The 19,000-nt window shown below is 38.7% G+C and overlaps 1 protein-coding gene across 1 annotated transcript in view; it reads left to right on the top strand.

The window, feature by feature from the left end:
• Window positions 1-19,000, top strand: part of LOC144261378 (uncharacterized) — a 62,456-nt gene that overhangs the window by 10,067 nt on the left and 33,389 nt on the right. Inside the window, exons 5-6 of the mRNA XM_077810855.1 lie at window positions 12,750-12,774; window positions 17,628-17,666. Coding sequence (XP_077666981.1) covers window positions 12,750-12,774; window positions 17,628-17,666 — 64 coding nt within the window. The remainder of the gene's footprint in view (window positions 1-12,749; window positions 12,775-17,627; window positions 17,667-19,000) is intronic.

Here is a 19,000-nt window from a genome sequence, read left to right as displayed (position 1 = left end):
GCCTACCTTGTCCTTGGTCTTCCTCTTGCTTCTAGTGTGTTTGTAGAGTATTTTCTTGTTACCCTTTGTTTCTAGCTAGTTTAATCTCGTTTTGTGTCTTGGCCTTTCTCTACATACTTGTGCTATTTGTTTCTTTTCATACTTTGAAATTTGGCCTAGTTTCCACTTTTGTAGGATTCTTTTTCTGAGCTTCAGATAATTGAAGATCTCCTGGTTATGCCAGTGTGGTTTCTTGTCATACTTCCTGTCTTTCCTATGCAGTGGGATAGTTTGCTCTTGGGCCCTTAATGTCTCTTTGAAAAACTGTCAACTCTCTTCTGATATAAACTATGCAGAATGGAGATTTGGAATAAAAGTGCTTTCTCTGTTAAATATAATGCCATTAGCATGCTGCAGCAGTCTAGGATGGGTGTTATAGGAAAAGGAATCTAGCTGTTTTCAATAGAGTATCTGTCGTAACCTGTACAGTTGCAAGTTATTTTTCTTCTAATAAATCTTGCCATCCAAGGATAGAATTAATACAGAAACTTCTGATATATTGTTTAGTTCTAGTGTGTGTAATTGGTGTTTATCAATTTAGTAACATTGCTCAGAAGGCCTGACCAAGTCACAGGAGGGTTCTTACCCTGGGCTGATGACCAGTCATAATCACTTTTATTTCTCTTTGTGAATGAACTAATTGAGAAATTCTATGAAAGGTGCTTTGTAAAATGTTTTGTTTTTAATATACTGTCAAAATGGAACTGGAAGTGCTTCAGTTCAGTTACTGGCTTTTGACTTCTGAGAATCAGAATTCTGAGGCTGGACAGGGTTTTGTTAGCAAAACCGTTATTCAGTGCTCAGCTGGCAGACTGAAAGTGAAGACCATGACATATAAAATACACAAAGGAAAACTGAAGAGTTACAATTTCTCCAGGAGACATCCCAAATGCTTACCGTCAGTTGTCAGTTCTAGATACCAGAAGAAGAGTACCAAGTCTCTACCCGAATTCCTTTGGACCCTCATGAAACAGTACATGGAAGCATCTATTAAGGGGAAAAAAATAAGATAGCAGGGAAAAAAACAAACAAACAAACCTAAAAGCAAGAAAGAAAATGCTCCCAATCTAGATTCGTGCTAAAGCTATGAATAGTGCATAAACAGTGGCTTTCATTGTAGCTTTTATAAATAATTAATATTAATACAATAAAATTGTTATATGCATCAGCCACTTATTCTTGATGGAGAGGACACACTTAAATGTGTCACCAAGTTTTCTTGCCCAGTTGCTGAGGCAGAAGTCTAATTTTCAAGTGGGCAACACCGTGACAGATATTTGGTGCAGTTGTTCATGCCTGATAATAGCTAGGTTCTGGGTTAAAGTAAGTAAACACTCCATCATATGGTAAGATGTGTTAGCCATAGTTGGTTTCCACTACAGTTCCTGACTTAGCGTTTGTACGTTAGCATTTTCTTGAAAGTTCAAGTCTCGGCAACAAAACCTACTGCTAAAACATCCTGAATAGTGGAAGAAACATAGGGTAAGTGAACTTTGGAGTCAGTTTGGAATGACACTTGTATTACTTCAGCTGTGGAGGACAGAGAACCTCTGTTGGACTTAGGCCTGGTCTACACCAAGAAGTTAGGTTGACACAGCTATGTCATTCAGGGGTGTGAAAAATTCATAGCCCTGAACGATGATGTAGGCCAATCTAATTCCCAGTGTAGACAGCACCAGGTCAATGGAAGAGGTGGATTACTTATGCCAATGGGAGAACCCTTTCAGTTGGCATAGGTAGTGTCTACACTGAAGTGCTACTGCAACTGTGCTGTTGTAGAGTTTCAAGTGTAGACAAGCCCTTAGTGATGATTGCTCATGACCGAGTGAGAAGGTGCAAGAAAACTCAGAACTGAGCCTGCTTAGGGAAGCTGATCAGGCTTCTCAAGTTTTTTCTTCTGGAAATAGAGAGGTCCTGGAAATAATCCTTGTCAAACTCAGCAATTTATTCTGCAGTAGAATTTCTAGCTTCATCTCTCAGTGAAAATCCAGACATTTTTTTTTTCTGGATTGTATAGATTGCATAGATAGCTGAAGAAATACATTTTAACTTACGGTTCATACCAAGTGATGCATTGGATCTTAACCAATCCTCTCAAAATGTAGGATGTTCTTCCTCCACTAACCCAGTGCACAAGATTGATGGAGAAAACCTTTGAGCACTCTGATGAAACGTCTGTGTGTGCGCTCTTTATATGTGATTTGCATCTTAATAGCTAATAACAGAACTGCAAAATTTATTCTTTAAGGCTAGGGATAAAAGTCTATGTAGTCTAAGGAACTCATGTAAAGTGTAAACTAATGTGTTTTTTTGTGTGTGTGTGTGATATGGCCGTAGGCTACTATTCGTGCTCCTGAAGGTTTGGCAAAGTAGTTATAGCCCACCAGATTATATAGTTGAATCCATAGTTCAGTTTTTCCATGGTTCAGATTTATCTGAAAAAGTATAAGGTGCTAGCATTTTCTTAAACCTCTTTAAAGATCCTAGATTATTTTGTCCTCACCCACAACTATTTCACATTTGGGAACAATATATACCGTCAAGTCAGCAGCACTGCTATGGGTACCCGCATGGCCCCACAGTATACCAACATTTTTATGGCTGACTTAGAACAACGCTTCCTTAGCTCTCATCCCCTAATGTCCCTACTCTGCTTGCTCTACATTGATGACATCTTCATTATCTGGACTTATGGAAAAGAAGCCCTTGAGGAATTCCACCATGATTTCAACAATTTCCATCCCACCATCAACCTCAGCCTAGACGAATCCACACAAGCGGTCCATTTCCTGGACACTACTGTGCTAATAAGCGATGGCCACATAAACACCACCCTATACCGGAAATCTACTGACCGCTATTCTTACCTACATGCCTCCAGCTTCCATCCAGGACACACCACATGGTCTATTGTCTACAGCCAAGCTCTATGATACAACCGCATTTGCTCCAACCCCTCAGACAGAGACAAACACCTACAAGATCTCTACCAAGCATTCTTACAACTACAATACCCACCTGCTGAATTGAAAAAACAGACTGACGGAGCCAGAAGAGTACCCAGAAGTCACCTACTACAGGACAGGCCCAACAAAGAAAATAACAGAACGCCACTAGCCATCACCTTCAGCCCCCAACTAAAACCTCTCCAGCGCATCAGCAAAGATCTACAACCTATCCTGAAAAATGATCCTGCAATCTCACAGATCTTGGGAGACAGACCAGTCCACACGTACAGACAGCCCCCCAACCTGAAGCAAATACTCTCCAGCAACCACACAACAAAAACACTAATCCAGGAACCTATCCTTGCAACAAAGCCTGATGCCAGCTCTGTCCACATATTTATTCAAGTGACACCATCATAGGGCCAAATCACATCAGTCACACTATCTGAAGCTTGTTCACCTGCACATCTACCAATGTGATATATGCCATCATGTGCCAGCACTGCCCCTCTGCCATGTACATTGGCCAAACTGGACAGTCTCTATGCAGAAGAATAAATGGACGCAAATCTGACATCAGGAATAACATTCAAAAACCGGTAGGAGAACACTTCAACCTCTCTGGCCACTCAGTAACAGACTTAAAGGTGGCAATTTTGTAACAGAAAAGCTTCAAAAACAGACTCCAGTGAGAAACTGCTGAGCTTGAATTAATGTGCAAACTAGATACCATTAACTTGGGTTTGAATAGAGATTGGGAGTGGCTGGGTCATTACACATATTGAATCTATTTCCCCATATTAAGTATCCTCACACCTTCTTGTCAACTGTCTAAATGGGTCATCTTGATTATCACTACAAAGGTGGGTTGTTTCTTTTTTCTCTTTCTGCTGATAATAGTTCATCTTAATTAATTAGCCTCTTACTCCACCTTTTCATGTTCTCTGTATGTGTGTGTATATCTTCTTACTATATGTTCCATTCTATGCATCCGATGAAGTGGGCTGTAGCCCACGAAAGCTTGTGCTTAAAAAAATTTGTTAGTCTCTAAGGTGCCACAAGTACTCCTGTTTTGTTTTTTAAGATTATTTTGATTACATTTCTCTGAACTTTCTTGAATGTATCAGTAGTGAAGCATTCTAAACTGAGTACAGTATTCTGGGTGTGGTTGCATCAAAACTATGTAGAGGACAGTTGTTTCACTGCTATGTGACACCTCTGCCTTTTTAGCATAAAACTTGTGTCTAATTTGCTGTCAACTGCTCAGCTCTTCTTCAGTATTGCTGCCAGATTTCTCTCCCATTGAATATCTGTTCCCAATTACACCCCACCCAACTCTGAACACTAATTTGCATTTTCTCCAAATTAATCTTTTTTTTTCTGTTCGTTTCTACTCTCTAAATAGCTGTTTCCTTTGTACGCCATTGGTGATTATACCTGCAGATTTTATTATGGAGTTAACTGTTTCCAGTAATAAAGATGTAAAATAGGACCATATCTAACTTAGGTTTCTATGGGTACTTCCTCATCCTCTCCTTCCCCACCCTGAACTTAGTACTCTTTTATTTATGTGAGTGTCTCTATCCATGCCAATTTTAATAAATTTTGAAAGTGGAGTGTTGATTCTGTGTCAAGTGTCTTACTAAAATCCAAATATTTATGTGCCTTATGTTTCATGCACTAACTTTATAATTTTATTAAAAAATCCGAGGCATGCTGTTTGTTACTCAGTTGTTTTTTGCTCAGTTTTTGGGTTTTCCCCTTCTTTTTTTTTTTTCTTTAGGTTTGGAAATTGACTTATGACATGGTACCACTTTATAGTTCCTTTTTGTCCTCATTCCAGTTCCAAACTGTCACTGCATTTGGCAGCCTGAAAAGCCAAGAATTGCATGGAGGCCAAACTACTTTTTTAGCCCCTTTAGTTGATTGCTCCAGGTCAGAGCTGAGGCACGCTATTGGCGGCAACATCTGGAAGCTTGCATTACTGTTGCTCTTGCTGCATTTAGTTTTCCAGTCACCAGAGCATCTTTCGTGAGCACTGAATTCACCCATGTCTAAAAAGCAGTGGGAGCTCAATGATGATCTTTTTTTTTTTTTTAATTGCAGAAGGAGAATTGCCATATTAGCAGCTTCATAGTTAAGATTATGTTCTGAAATCTACTTAAAGCCAAGAATAAATAAATCTCTATTTTTTTTCTCTACTGTGTGGATTGCTTTTGTTACAACAGGGCTCTGTACTCCATTGTTTAATCACCGGTCTGTTGCAAGTGGACCAAGTCACTGGATTCCACATGCTTCTAAGCCAAATGTGTCCAGATAGAGTCTAGTCATTGTTTCTAGCTCTGGGACAAGAGGGCATACTCCCAGGCTCAGACCTCTTGCCTGACACCCTTCTTTGGGATGTGCAATGTCATTGCCCAGCCACGCTATATTTCAAAACCAGTGTCTGAGACTTCCCAAACCTGTCAGTTGCTTTTACTTGCTTCACCTGAGTTCTGCCTTGGCTGTGGGCAGCCTGTGCTTCTAGTTTAACCCTTTTGGGGACGGCATGGCAGGAAAGTAAGGAACCACAGGCTTAGCAAAGGAATTTCTTAACCATAGAGATTTTAAATCTGAACGCATTCAAGAGGTTTTTTGTTTTTTTTTTTCAACAGAGATCTTTGAAAAGAACCAAGTGTCATGAGACGCACCCTCCCCATCTCTGATCTCACCTCTCCTGCAAGTCTGAGGCTTGTCAGCATTTCAGTCTGGTCATAGATCTCCACCTCCCATTCCTTTTGTGTGGTGATGATTGGACCCCCTCTGCAGAGCATAAACCTGTCCTTAAATAGGGGTCTGTTGTGAACTATGTACCAAACGTGAGAAGCTCCAGCCTACCCCCGAGTCCTCTCTCTTTCATGCCTGTCTCCCTGCCGGCCCCTGTGTAGAAAAGCCATTGTTTCATGTGGGTGGGCCAACAGCGCAGTTTAGAGACAAAGTTGGTGGCTCCGAATTGTAGTGTTGATGTCTCTTGATGTTAGTCTTTCAATGAGGTGTTAAACACCTTTTCAGGACCCTATTATTACTGCATTCAAACTGCCTTCACATAGGGGCGGGCAGTTGTTTGAATGCAGTATAATAGGTTGTCTTCGAGATGTCCGGGCTTGTCTTCATTCCTAGTACAACCTAGAGTTCATAAGTTGATACAGATCTTTCCCACCCTCCCATAGCCTTTTTATGTGAAATTTCAATGTTGGTTTTTGTGTCCTTCGAATTTTGTTAGATTTTTCTTCGTAAATTTTTGTGCATCGATTTTAACTTCAGGAAAAAGTTTTGTAAGTGGGAAGAGAGACCATATGGAGAGACTGATGCAGTACATCAGCTTCTGTTCATTGTGGAAGAATGGTCTATGTTTGTTGATATCTTAGCTGCCGGGAGGAGTAAATTGAGAAGCTAAGACTGACAATCATGCATCACCATTTGAAACTATACAATGTAAAATGAAATATTAGGTGAAAAGGGACCCTGGCAATGGGCTCACATGACAGGGACAGCTAGTCTTGATACCTTTCATGAAGGGATTTTTTTTGTCTGTTCATACCTTAAATATGTTAAATGGATGACTTGCACCTAGCTGTGGGTAGGGTTCAGTCATGTGGAAAATTACACAATTGTGGCATAAGTGGTCTTTAAGAACTGAAATTTTTGGGTCTTAATCGGAAGGCCCAGATTTCCACTCTGAGGCAGGGGACGTCAGTCTAGCTTGGACATGCCTGCAAGTGCACAATGTCACAGCAGCTCATTTGGGCATATTTGCATGGGTGTAGTTTTCAGTGGCCACATCGCTTTGGCTTCTTAGTTGCTTGCCAATGCTATCAAAGCTCCATTGGGCCCTTTCATTTTCTTAAGATCTGAAATTATCATATATCTTCTAGACATAAATTCTGCAGCAGTCTCCCCTACTTCTCCTTCCATCTCTTACGCAATTGGGCAGCTGTCATCAAAGAAGCAAGGTTTTTGAGGTGAGGCTTATTTCTGCTTCAGTGTATGGTTGATAGTTGTTAGTGGAGAGAACTCTGACAGCTCATGACCAGGCTAGTTTTGCATATTCTCTGACTTAAAATATAGAAACCAAGGTCAAAGCAAAGAAGAGTCAAACTGATAGTGCAACATCAGGAGAAGAGGATGAATGTTCTTGTGACTGAAGCACAGGATTTAGGAGACCTTGGATTCTATTTTCATTTCTGTGACAGTCTTCCTTTGTGACCCTGGGTCAAATCACTTAAGCTCTCTGTATCTTATTTTCACCATCTGGAAAATGTGTATTTACAAATGCACATGGTGATTGTGTTGTTTACTAGGGGAAGATCCCTGAACACAGACAGAACTTTCTCAAGAGCTGGACCAAGATTGTGAGACTTGCTGACAGAGGAGAGAATGACCACAGATTGGACTAAATACAGAACTCATTTCTTAGCCTTAGCTTTCCCACAATTATTTCATAGTTTAAAAAAATATTTTAAACTGTGTATGCCATTCCAGCAATTTACTCCTTTCTGTTGGGGATGGAAGAATGTGTTTTTTTTTTTTTTTTTAAACTTCTGAAGTGTTCAGATACTACGGAAGTCAGTAGTAAAGCAAAAATTCTTTGATACATAGATTCATTGGTAACGGTTATACTAGAAATACATGTTGATAACTATCTTCTCCTGATTAAGGGAATTGTTAGTTAATAATGTAGTCATTCATGGGAGTTTAACCTGATCAATACATGTCTTTTTTGCAAGTGATTGACAGGACTCTGCAGAAAATAGATGGGGTTGAATAGAAGGTCATTATTGTAGACTTGGACTGATCTAGGAAAAGATCTTAGAGTGGCTGAATCTGTCTCTCTCAAATTTGTCCAAATCTCAATGTCACTGTCAAAGTTGTTCCTTCCTTTCAGACACAATCTATTGTTCCAGTGTTGCCACTTCATGAGGACTCATATGTTTGTCATTCTGACACTCTGAGTGGATTACAAATGAGGGGGAAAGGGCTTCTCTGACCAAGCGATGCAGAAGGCTGCTTCTGCAATTTATTAGTGTTGGGACTCGTGCAAAGAGAGGCAGCTAAGTGCATTTAGAGACAACAATTCCTTGGGTTACTTTAGGCTGGATTGCCCAAAGTCCTGAGTTTTGGATGACTACAGCTTCAGCGTACTATTTGGAACCCTTCCGTAGCAAAGTGAGTCCCACCTCAAGATAGACTTTGAAACTGTGGAAAAGCAGAAGCAAAAACTCAGTTGTACTCCCCTCCTTCCTGTCACTTTGAACTTCAGTCTAGTTCTTAACACCTTCAGAGGCCCACCCTTTGAACGCTTAGTGATGATAAACTTTCTAGTGACCTTCTCAATCGCTGTTTATTTATTTCCCCTTTGCTTGGTCAGATGGGTCATTCAGACTCTACCTCTTCCTGGAGGTTCAATCAAAAATAAGTTGGTTGTCATAACTCATTAGTTTCATGAACTGATGTCTCACATCTACATCTCAAATGGTTTCCCTGCCCTTGTTATGTGTCAGTCCCTCTGAAATAAATGAAGCTCTTCTCCACTGAAGTTGGGAGGAGTGCATTGCCCCTCTACCTGAAAGAACCTGTTTAACAGAATGTCTAGAGATTCACAAGCCTTTAAGGATTCTACAGACCATTGAGTGATGGAGTGCTTTAAGGAAGACCGCTGTCACATAGTAGCTAGAGAGTCTCTTTTGGAGCATGGTTGCCTTCTGTTTCAAAAGGGAAATGCTTTCTCACCCTTTTTAGAGCTGTGTAAATCATCTGTGCTTTGCTGCAGTTTTCACATGGTACACTCACGTTAAAATAAATTCAGACTCTCTACTGCATGGAACTACTTCACTATTGTTTGGGAAGTTTACAACTTGGCACATTCAACTAAGCCTACACATTTATAAGTGAGTGAAGTTCTATGGATTTTAATTTTATTTTCTGGCTCTCTTCGCTGTTTGGAGCCTCTTATCGTCTGTCTAGACTGGCATATTGTGGAACTTGGAAAAAACAGATTAGCAGGTAAATTGCTCATTTTAGAAGCAGAGATGCGGTTGAATATAAACTCCAAGAAAGTGTTCAACAAAACATCCTCCACCTTGCCTTTGTCCACACTATATAATAGTGATATATTCTGTTTTTATTGAAGAAGTTTAGTTAATCGTGTTTTGAAGTTACTGTTAATATCGTGTTGGATGCAGTCAGTTCTTGGATTATTAAAACAAAATTAACTTTCTAGTATCTTGGTATGTACATATGTTTAAATATAGAAGTTCCCAAGTTCTAAAAAACTAAAAAGCTTAGTTTTTCACATGAATTGAAAATTATAAATAAATTAGGAAATACTTAGTTTCTTGTGAAAAGTACCTTTATTTTGTATCACATCCATGACCTGCAGTTTTGAACCAGTCTTGAACTCTGCTTGATTATCCATCCCTACATTATTACTTGTAACATTCTAAGTCAGGTACAGTGTTCAAATTACTTTATTTTTTTCAAAATTAAAAAAAAATGTCCAGTATAAAAACCTGCAAACAAAGGTGGTTCAATAGAACCATATTTTAAGTTTACCCTTTAGACGGCACTGATCTAAGACAGGAGGTAAAAGATAAGAAAGATATCTTACTAATAGCCAGGGCTAAAAACAAGGCTTTCTGAGATTCCAAGCTTTCTAAAGTGACAAAGTAACTGTATCTAGCTTTAGTGGTTCATGAGATCAGGTTCGCCTGGCATATGGTGGTGTAAAAGTTGTGTGTGAGATTGGGATGGCCAAAAGCCAAGGGTGGTTGTGCAAGTTTTCCAGAATGAATAAATTAACAATCGTCATACAGATACATACCATTGGTTTTCTTTCTGTTGTGTGGATTAATGAAAAAGCAATGACTAAACAGGTAAATTATAAACATGAGTTTAATGCAGCATGACACTTTCAGAAAGGAGATTTGATTATAGCCGCCTTTATGCATGGTTATATTTAAGTCTTATGCTTTCAAGAATAATTGAATCATTGTGATCTTGGCCATTATATTAACCTGGTTCAAAAATATACTGTGATTTATACCTGTTTACTAACACTTTCCTTTGTAACAAGCCTAGAAAACAGTGGGGTACTTGATGGCAGCATCTGACAGCTGAAGGAGAGGGGTCAGGACCTTGAGGGAGTCTTCTCCAGATAGAAAGGGGAGGCAGTGGTGGTCTTCACGTGCAGTATGTATATGCTCAAAAGATGTAGTGCATCATGTCTGAGCAAGGACCAGTTCTCTTTTATTGCCTGTCTGCTTTTCTGGGGATGGAGTCCTAGAGTGTTGTCTGCCATTTCTTCACCTGCTCTAGGGGTAGTTGATGTTAGGTGTGCAACTGTGTGAGAGAAATGGTGTTCCCCTGCTCTGGGACCCCTCTCTGGAGTACAGATAAAGAGGCCACTCTCACTCCATCCCTAGAGGTGGTTTCCTCCTCTCTGTGTACATGTTACAAATTGTACATGTCGAGCTACCTTCATCCATCGAGGAGTCTCAGTGGGATTGTGGAATTCCTTTCTTCCATCTCCCCCCATTGACCCAGAGAATGGGGAGCCAAATGCAAATGTCTCCCCTCTTCCTAAAGAGAGAGAACCTCTGGGGTTCAAGACTCTGCTGCCACTATGAAACCAGAACTTCCTTGTCTCTATCAGGGCAGTTCTCACAGTGGTGGAAAAGATAGAGCAGGGGGGAGGAGGAGGAGGAAATCTTGTTGGTGAAGACCAGAATTATCAAACTTCAGAACATGTTTGCATATTTGATATTTGCAATCACAACTTCATTTCCTTTGGGATGGCCTTCCAAATGAAACCAAGGACACCTGGATAAGCATATTAATCAGATGTTGTCAATGACACTGATAGTGATGAAACAGTTGGTAACTTAAATACCAGCGTTGTTAGACCTCAGTTTACTACCCCCATTGAAATGAACTTGGGGAAATTTACGCTTCTATTCTGGTGCTATTGTTGCATTTTATTCCAAGCAACACTGTATCCTCTTATGATCTGAAAGTTATCTGCACAACCAGAAGTGCTTAGAAATTTCTGTTAAAGAAAGCTTCACTTTCATGGAAAACCTCAGGGTTATTATGGAGGAGTCCTTAAATAACTGGAATGTGAAGAATTTCCATATATTGATTTCTGATATCTTGCTGTGAGGTCATTTAAAGTGTGCATATTTAGTAAGATTTAAATAAAGAGATACGATTTGTCTACTTATGTGCATGGAACAAAATGTTTTGTAAGTGAATTTGTAAACCGTAAAAACTAGCCTATGCACTGTGGTGGACAAAGTGCATGGGAGGTTTGAACCCTAAAAAGCAGCAGTTTTTGAGTTATGGCTTCTCAAAGTTAGATACTTTGTTAAAAATCAAACACTAACTTCTCAGAGCCCTATAACTCAAAAACAGCTGGAACAATTTATTTCCAGCTTCCTGTAAGAAATTTCACCTGTGGCCTGAGATTTTAGCATGAGAATTTTCAGTCCCAACGCAGCTTTTTAAAAGGGGTCAGAAATAGAATGGATCTCTCAACCTCAACTGTGGAGTCACTTCACTGATGTTAATGAAAACAATAATCAAAACGCAATCAAGGGCATAAGCTGACTGCCCAGAAATGACCCAGAAGAAATCCCCCCCCATGTATAGCAGTATGCAATTGGGAACATGCATTTTCCACCTTCCTCTGAAACTTCAGGTACTAGCAACTCTCAGGCACAAGACACCAGACTAGAATGGTCTTATCTGTAATAATTCCTGTGTCTCTATAGCTAGATGGGAGACTTATTCTTAAAGCCCAGATTCTAAGTTTTTAAAATGCTGTTGAGCTTAAGCTGCATTGTCTGCAGTGGTACTGCCTCTCTCATTGTTTTCTTTTGTGGCAGTATTTTGGTTTCTTTACCAAATCCTCTAACTGTTTGTGTCAATTAGAAAATCTCTTATTGAATTGTTGAAATGACTTGCAGCATCTGCTCTGTGGCACTGAATATTTCAGATGTGCCATTCAAACTCTTCCTCTTTTTGGAATGCTCTCAACAAACAACTGCACCATTGACATATGTTGAATTGGTTCATTTCTCAAATTGGTGAGTTAGAATATCAATAGTAACTTGTTTCTTTGTGTGTTTATTACCTGGAAAGACCTAGGAACAAGTCAATATTTAGTCTTATCCATATCTTGAATTGGAAATTTCAATTCCTCTTCTTCCATCTACTCCCAAAAAACCACTTGTGATGGATTCAGTTGATGAAAACTGCTTTGCGTGTTCTTCATGTTGTTATCAGAGCTTTAGGAAATTTTGGCTAGCCAGAGGATTTTGCCAAATTAGCCCAAAATGTTGATTTTTGGAACTACAGCTCTTAAAATTTTAGGAGCTGCAAACATGCAAAAATCAAGGTTTTGTGTGGCATCCCTGAGATCAGTCTGTCAAGCCTTAATCATCTTTAAGAATTGATCCCTTTCCTTCAAGTAATACCAGGGTTGTCTTTATGTTAACCTTCTGGTATTAATTGTTATCAGCACTTCTTTGTCAGCACTTCCAGCTTTTGCAGAAAATCATAAAGGCTGTATACTTTTTGCTATGTAAAAATGGAAAAGTTGGCCTTCATTGTAGTTCATCTGCAAAAGCTGCATTAAGAAAGTACATTTTTTCTTTTAAATGGTCTAACACATTAATGATTTTTTTCTTATTTTATTTTGGGATGACTTGCATCTTCATATTTAAGAAAGAGAGAGCCATGAATGCTTATCGTAAGTATGACATTTTTCTTCTTCCCTTCAAGCTTCCATAGGTGCTATCAAATTGTAATTTTTAAATGATAAAATTGCTTGTTCAATATTTCAGCTAGCGTTAGCACTTGCTGCATTTTGTGGTGGTTTTGCATATTTTGCAAATCTGTTCAATACATTTTAGCATTACGACAGAAAAAATTCATGCTTAGTGAATCAGCTTGCATCTTTGATACCATGAAAGTAAGGACTACCAGATAATGACACTGATGAAAATGGGTATAGGAAACAGTTTTTTATTTTAATTTATGTTCATGCAGTAAAAACTGAAGTAGCCATATCTGTCTTCAGGTGAATTTATGCTACTTTTTTCAGTGATATGCTGTGAGCTTAAATGGGTTTTGGTATCCTAATAAAAGCCATATTTCAGTTCTGGGACAGTTTAATTCTTACCTGCCTTGAAACTGTAATTAAGCATTTCCATATGTAAATTTCACATAAGGACCTTTTCACGCTTGGTGAGGAGGCATCTGGGTCAAAGGATATCTATAGTCTTAAATTGTTCAGAAATATCACAAGAGTATCTACTTAAACGTTCAAAGGAAAATCAGACTTCTTTGTCACTGTGTGTGTACTACTCTTTAATAGAGTCTTGCGAACAACTCCTATTCCACTCATGATTACACACATACCATGATGTTCCTTCCCATTCACGATCATTTAGCAAGCTGTGGCCACTACTGTAGTGTCTTGTTTGAAAAGTAATAGTAAGAAAGTAAAGTATTTTTAGCTTTTCTTTTTAAGTGGTTTAGCAGATGGGAACAAGTGGGTGGGTGAGATTCTGTGGCCTGCGTTGTGCAGGAGGTCAGACTAGATGATCATAATGGTCCCTTCTGACCTTAGTATCTATGAAGCTACAAGTTAGACTTAGATGGCAGTCTGTCTGATCACACTGTTCTGTGGATCACAGCTTGAGAGCTTCTGACTCTCTTCATATATCCTACTCTTAAACAGTTTTTGTGGTCCTCTTCTCCCTCTTCTGCACAAAGTATGTGTGAACATGGAAGAAATACATAACTTTGTACATAATACGTACAAGTTAACAGGAATGTCAGACTTATATAGCTAGTGCCTTGCTAATAACAAAGGAAGATTTGCAAATTTTGAAGTGGGACAAAACACCAGTTTTTAAGACTTAGTAGCAGACCCACCACTAAGACATCATTACTTTTGTCACATTATTAGTATACAGTCTAATATCTTAAATACTATAATGATGCTTTTTTAAATGGAGGAATAAAATCTTAGAGCATCCTAGAATATTTTTAATTTTATTTGTTTTAATTCACAAATTTTGTAAACTGTGGTAGGTCTTCCAGTTTTGATTGGAAATGAATGAGTTTCTACTGTAACTCTATTACAGTCCATTCTTGGACAGTTATCCCAAGTTATACGCTGTGTGTGGCTCTTCAATTAAGAAAACCTGTGTTCCTTCTGCTTTTTGAGTCCTTTGATTGTGGTTTTAAAGACCTCTGTGTTTCAACTTGCAGTATTGAAGTGTGACATACTTGTGATTTAATTTAAGTGACTCTGGGGAAGATGAAAAATCCAAGTCATTTGAAACTTCCGCCTGTGAAGGAGCATTTACCATAGGAAAAAGGTGAAGGTTTTAAAAAACCTCTGACTACTTTTGTTTGCTTCAGACAGTACAAAACATATCATTCTGGGATAGCATGAGTATCTGAAACTCTCCTGATGTAGTGATGTCTCCTGATGTAGGTCAGCTAAGTCCTTTTTATGTCATGTGCGTTTTTCAAAATTTCAATTTTTAGTAATTGTTATATAAAACTGGAAATTAACAATGGCAACTTTAAAAACAACTTTACACGTGTTATATAGTATTAGAGTGGTGGGTAGAGAGGATTCTGGCAGAGAAGAGTGCATTTTTGAACAAAAATAACAAAAATATTCTGTTAGTAGCCTACGTACTCGGCACTCCAGTATCCATGAAGACGCAAGCTCCTAAGAATATATGTGTTCAGTGTAGACACTCTACATGGACACATGTTCATATGAGTTTCCTGGCTATAATCCTGACTGTGTTATGTCAACAGACAAGAAGGGATGAGAAGCACCAGTCTTCACAAAGAATCCATCCTCTTATTCTGTAGAGAAGAGTCTTACTGATATGCAACATTCAGTAAAAGGCGCACAGCTTTCAGAGTGGTGAGCTTGAGCTAGTCAGCAAAGAGTAGATTGAGTGGATGATTTATTCTCATATCTAAGTCTTCAGAGGAGTTTGGTGTCCTCCTGGTATCCCTGTTAGTCAGAAGAATTCCAAGATATGTTCTACCTCGAAGAAGTGGAAGCCATGGCAATGATGTTATGAAAGTGTTGGCTATCTCTTCCTGATTTTACCTGTCCTAGAGAATGATACAGAAAATAAAGTAGATCAATATTAATAATTGTTCCACAGTGGTCAAGAAGACACTAGTTTTCAGTGCCTGTACCTTCAGCTGAAGGGATTTGCTGAACAGTTGTTCAGACTTGCACTCAGACCTCAGTCTGGGTAATGAGACAAAATCACTAATTGAGAGGCCTGCTTTTCAAGCAGTTTAAACTTTCCCAACTTCCAGAAATGAAATCTACAAACTGAATTTACTCCAGCATCTGGCTTGCTTCCAATAAATAGAAAAGAATAAACCAGGTTTCCCTACATTATACATACACACATTTCTTACAGAAGCACCACTTGTCAGTCCATATCAGCATATAAATGTCAGACCTGGAATATAAATACTAGGTATCGGCACTGTATTCTCAATTCCATACCCTTCCTACTTCCTGGTTATATAAAATAAGGCTTACTTTTGGACATCCGCTCTGCAGGAGAGACTTTGAACCTGTCTGTCTGTTGTTTATGCTACATCCATCATCCGTGGTCCTTGAAGTATGATCAAAACATTTGTGCTCTTTTCACAAAGATTAGATGCCTTCAAAGGATCCAGTCTTCATTCCTAAAGTAAACTCAGGTTAAACCAGATTGTATGGAAAAGGCTTGAAATGAGTGGGATGTAAGATTCAATCAGTGTCTTAGGTGAGCCAAGGATCAGAGAGTTTATTCATTATCATACAGCAAACAAAAGGGGAGGGGGATGGAGTGGGGGAGAGGGGAAACACCAAAGGCTTCCATAGTGCACATCTTTAAGGTAGCATGACGATAAAGAGCTAGATCCTAGAACAGGATTGTTTCAGTTTCCCAGGACAAATTGCCCTCCTTTGTCCCTGAAAAGAAATATATAAGGTAACTCAATAGTGTGGTGTTGGGTTATCTTTAATAGTTTTTTAATCTCACTTGTTGCACATAGCTGGTAAGCTTTCTCTCCTGAGGCATAGTGGAGATAATTGCACTCAAGAGGAAAAATTGTTCTTGACTAGTTTGTCAAGCTAATTGTGTTGACCTATATGGCCATAAAATATTGAAGGGTTTCTTTAAAGAAACCTAAATTGGATCTCAGGTGATCAGTGATACTTGATGAAAGGACAACTTGAAATATAGTATGTTCCCTTTCTAAATCTTTTTTTAGTTTTGTTATAACTTAGCATCTTGGAAATATTTTTTGGGACTTGGCCCTGTATGTTTTATGACTTTGCCCAGAGACCAGGATTACCAAGTCAAATCACCATTTCATTGACAGATGGTTTAGATGATGGTTTAGACAGATGGTGTGGTTGACTCAGTCAAATGGGAGACCTGATTATTCTAAGAAGAAATCTGGTTAAAACGTTTTTTCCTTTTGTTAAATTTAAACACTAGCACAGTGTCTTGAAATGGTTATCAAATTTACATAAGTTTGATATTGTAATCCACTATAATCTTCTCTTGAAATTCTTATCTGGTACAGATGCCAAAGAGAACCAGTACTGCTCACAGCCCAGGGTTCCCTTAGCTTCATTAGTGTGCCATAAACCTATGGTAACATAAAAATTAATATGGTATTTTACATCAATTTTAAGGCAGACACTTGCCCCAGGAGCTTTATAATCTAGGTTGAACTTTTAATATTTTCTGCAAAAGGGTATTTCAATACCGCATATTGAACTTTATGAGATACTTTTCTTAGGGCTTTTTTAAAATTTTTGAATGTGTGCCATAAATTAGCTTTATACTGGGTATTTATATGGGGACATCTGAGCGTGTGGAGGACTGGGTGAGGGGCACAGGAAGGGGGAAAGTATCTGTGCAAAAGTAACACTACCAAGCATGAAAATATCTGAAAAGGCCCTGTAAGGGCCTGATTGGGTAATCAGTTCTATGGGATAGACTTGGGAACCTGCATGGGGTTTCCCATGAGTACAAGGGGTTTCCCCATCATGGACAATATCAGGACCTAACTGCTTCTGGACCTAAAAGATTATATTGTAAACTGTGTAGACTCTCCTTTTAGTACTGTATCTAGCACAGTGGGGCTTTGATCCCAGTTGTGGTTTTTCAAAGCTACCATAATAAATATTAAATAAGGAAAATAACTGGAATAGGAGTAACATAGATTAAATAATTTTTGTAGTTAAACTTCCAAATAAATGTTTTAGTCAATATTTCTGTGATCCATACTTGGTGTTTTGCCTGGTAGGGGAAGCAATGAAATTTGAAGGTGTACGCTTTTTTTAAAAAAATTGTTAATAAAAATACTAACTGAAAAGATACAAAACCAAAAAAATCAAATACTCAGATGGAAAAATATTGTTAGTGAGGTTAAATTGAAAACATTAGGTACATAGAATAAGGGAGACATCGCTTTAAACCGATTTTATTTTCTGTGTCTGTTCTGCTATGCGGAGAAAGACAAATAACCGTCAAAATGTTATCTTAGGTGCTCCCGTGCCGGTGATATATGAAACACAGAGACCAGGTAAGAAAACTGAATATAAATGAATAAATTCAACATGTTACACCAGGGTTTCTCAACCTTTTTCTTTTTGAGGCCCTCCCAACATGCTCTAAAAACTGCACGGCCCATCCGTGCCACAAGAAGAGTTTTTCTGCATGTGAAAGCCAGGGTCCGGGTGGGGGGTAGCAAGCAGGGCAATTGCCCGAGGCCCCATGCCATAGGGTATCCCACGTAGCTCAGTTGCTCAGGGCCCTGGATTTCAGCCCCATATGGTGGGTCTTCAGATTTCTGCACTGGGCCCCAGCAAGTCAAATGCTGGCCCTGCTTGGTGGACCCCCTGAAACCTGCCTGCGGCCCCCCACGACACCCTTTGAGTTGCCCTTCTAGAAAACAAAATTTTTGTTTCGATGGTCAGAGTCCAAACTTCATGAAGATAGTCTTAAGTTTTAGGAAGAGACAGTGCACAAGTGGAGTTATCAAAAATTTTGACCATCAGTGCTTCATGCAATGGCTAACTTCTTCAGTTTAAGAATTTCTGAAAAACATAGCAAAATATGAGACTTTTGATTGAAGGAAACCTTGTCAAATCTGGGATGTTCTTGCAACCTGTGATACAGAGCATGACTTTTAGCTTATGAATCCTCCAGCAGATGTGTGAAAGTTTGGTAAAACTTTCTCTTACCTGAGCCTGGATTTTGTTTCTGTTGGCACAGATAATCCATGCCTGTAATGGAGTTAAGAAGATGTTTTGTTCTTTTTTAATCCCATTTTCTGTTTACGTAGCTTTAATCATGACTCTGTTCTGGCATCCTTGGGGTGGGGAAAATAGCATTTACTAAACTACCGCTATTGTAATACTGTTTTACTTTCCTGAGATTTGTAGGAAGTAGCTTTCTTTATGATTAGTTTAGTCCAAGTGCCCAGGGTAGATTTTTAAAAAACCTATGGTTTTATTAAATAAAAAATGTTGGATTTTTTAATTAAATTTGAATCTTTTAATTTAAACTAAATACAAGTTTATTTTTTAATATAAACATGTAAAATTAAATTTAAAATTGACAGCCTATGCTAAGGCCTAAATTATTAAAATAATTAAATACAAAAAATGTCTAATACACATTTGCTGACAAGCTTTAAAGAAAGACAAACCACTAAACTGGTGGAAGTCACAGTTTAAACACCGTGAACTAGAGTTTGAGTGCTAAACCAGATTTTGACATCAGTAGCCACTTCTGGGGGTCAGAATATTTTCTAAACATCCGTTTATTCAGCTAGTTGAGTGACCCCAAAAAATAAAGATCCTGAAGAAGCAGGAAAGCTTGTTTTCCTCTTCCACTCTATGAATAAAAACTAGG

This window comes from Eretmochelys imbricata, chromosome 2 (genome assembly GCF_965152235.1).
Source record: "Eretmochelys imbricata isolate rEreImb1 chromosome 2, rEreImb1.hap1, whole genome shotgun sequence".
NCBI classification, from domain to species: domain Eukaryota; kingdom Metazoa; phylum Chordata; order Testudines; family Cheloniidae; genus Eretmochelys; species Eretmochelys imbricata.
This window is presented reverse-complemented; position numbering and strand designations above follow the sequence as displayed.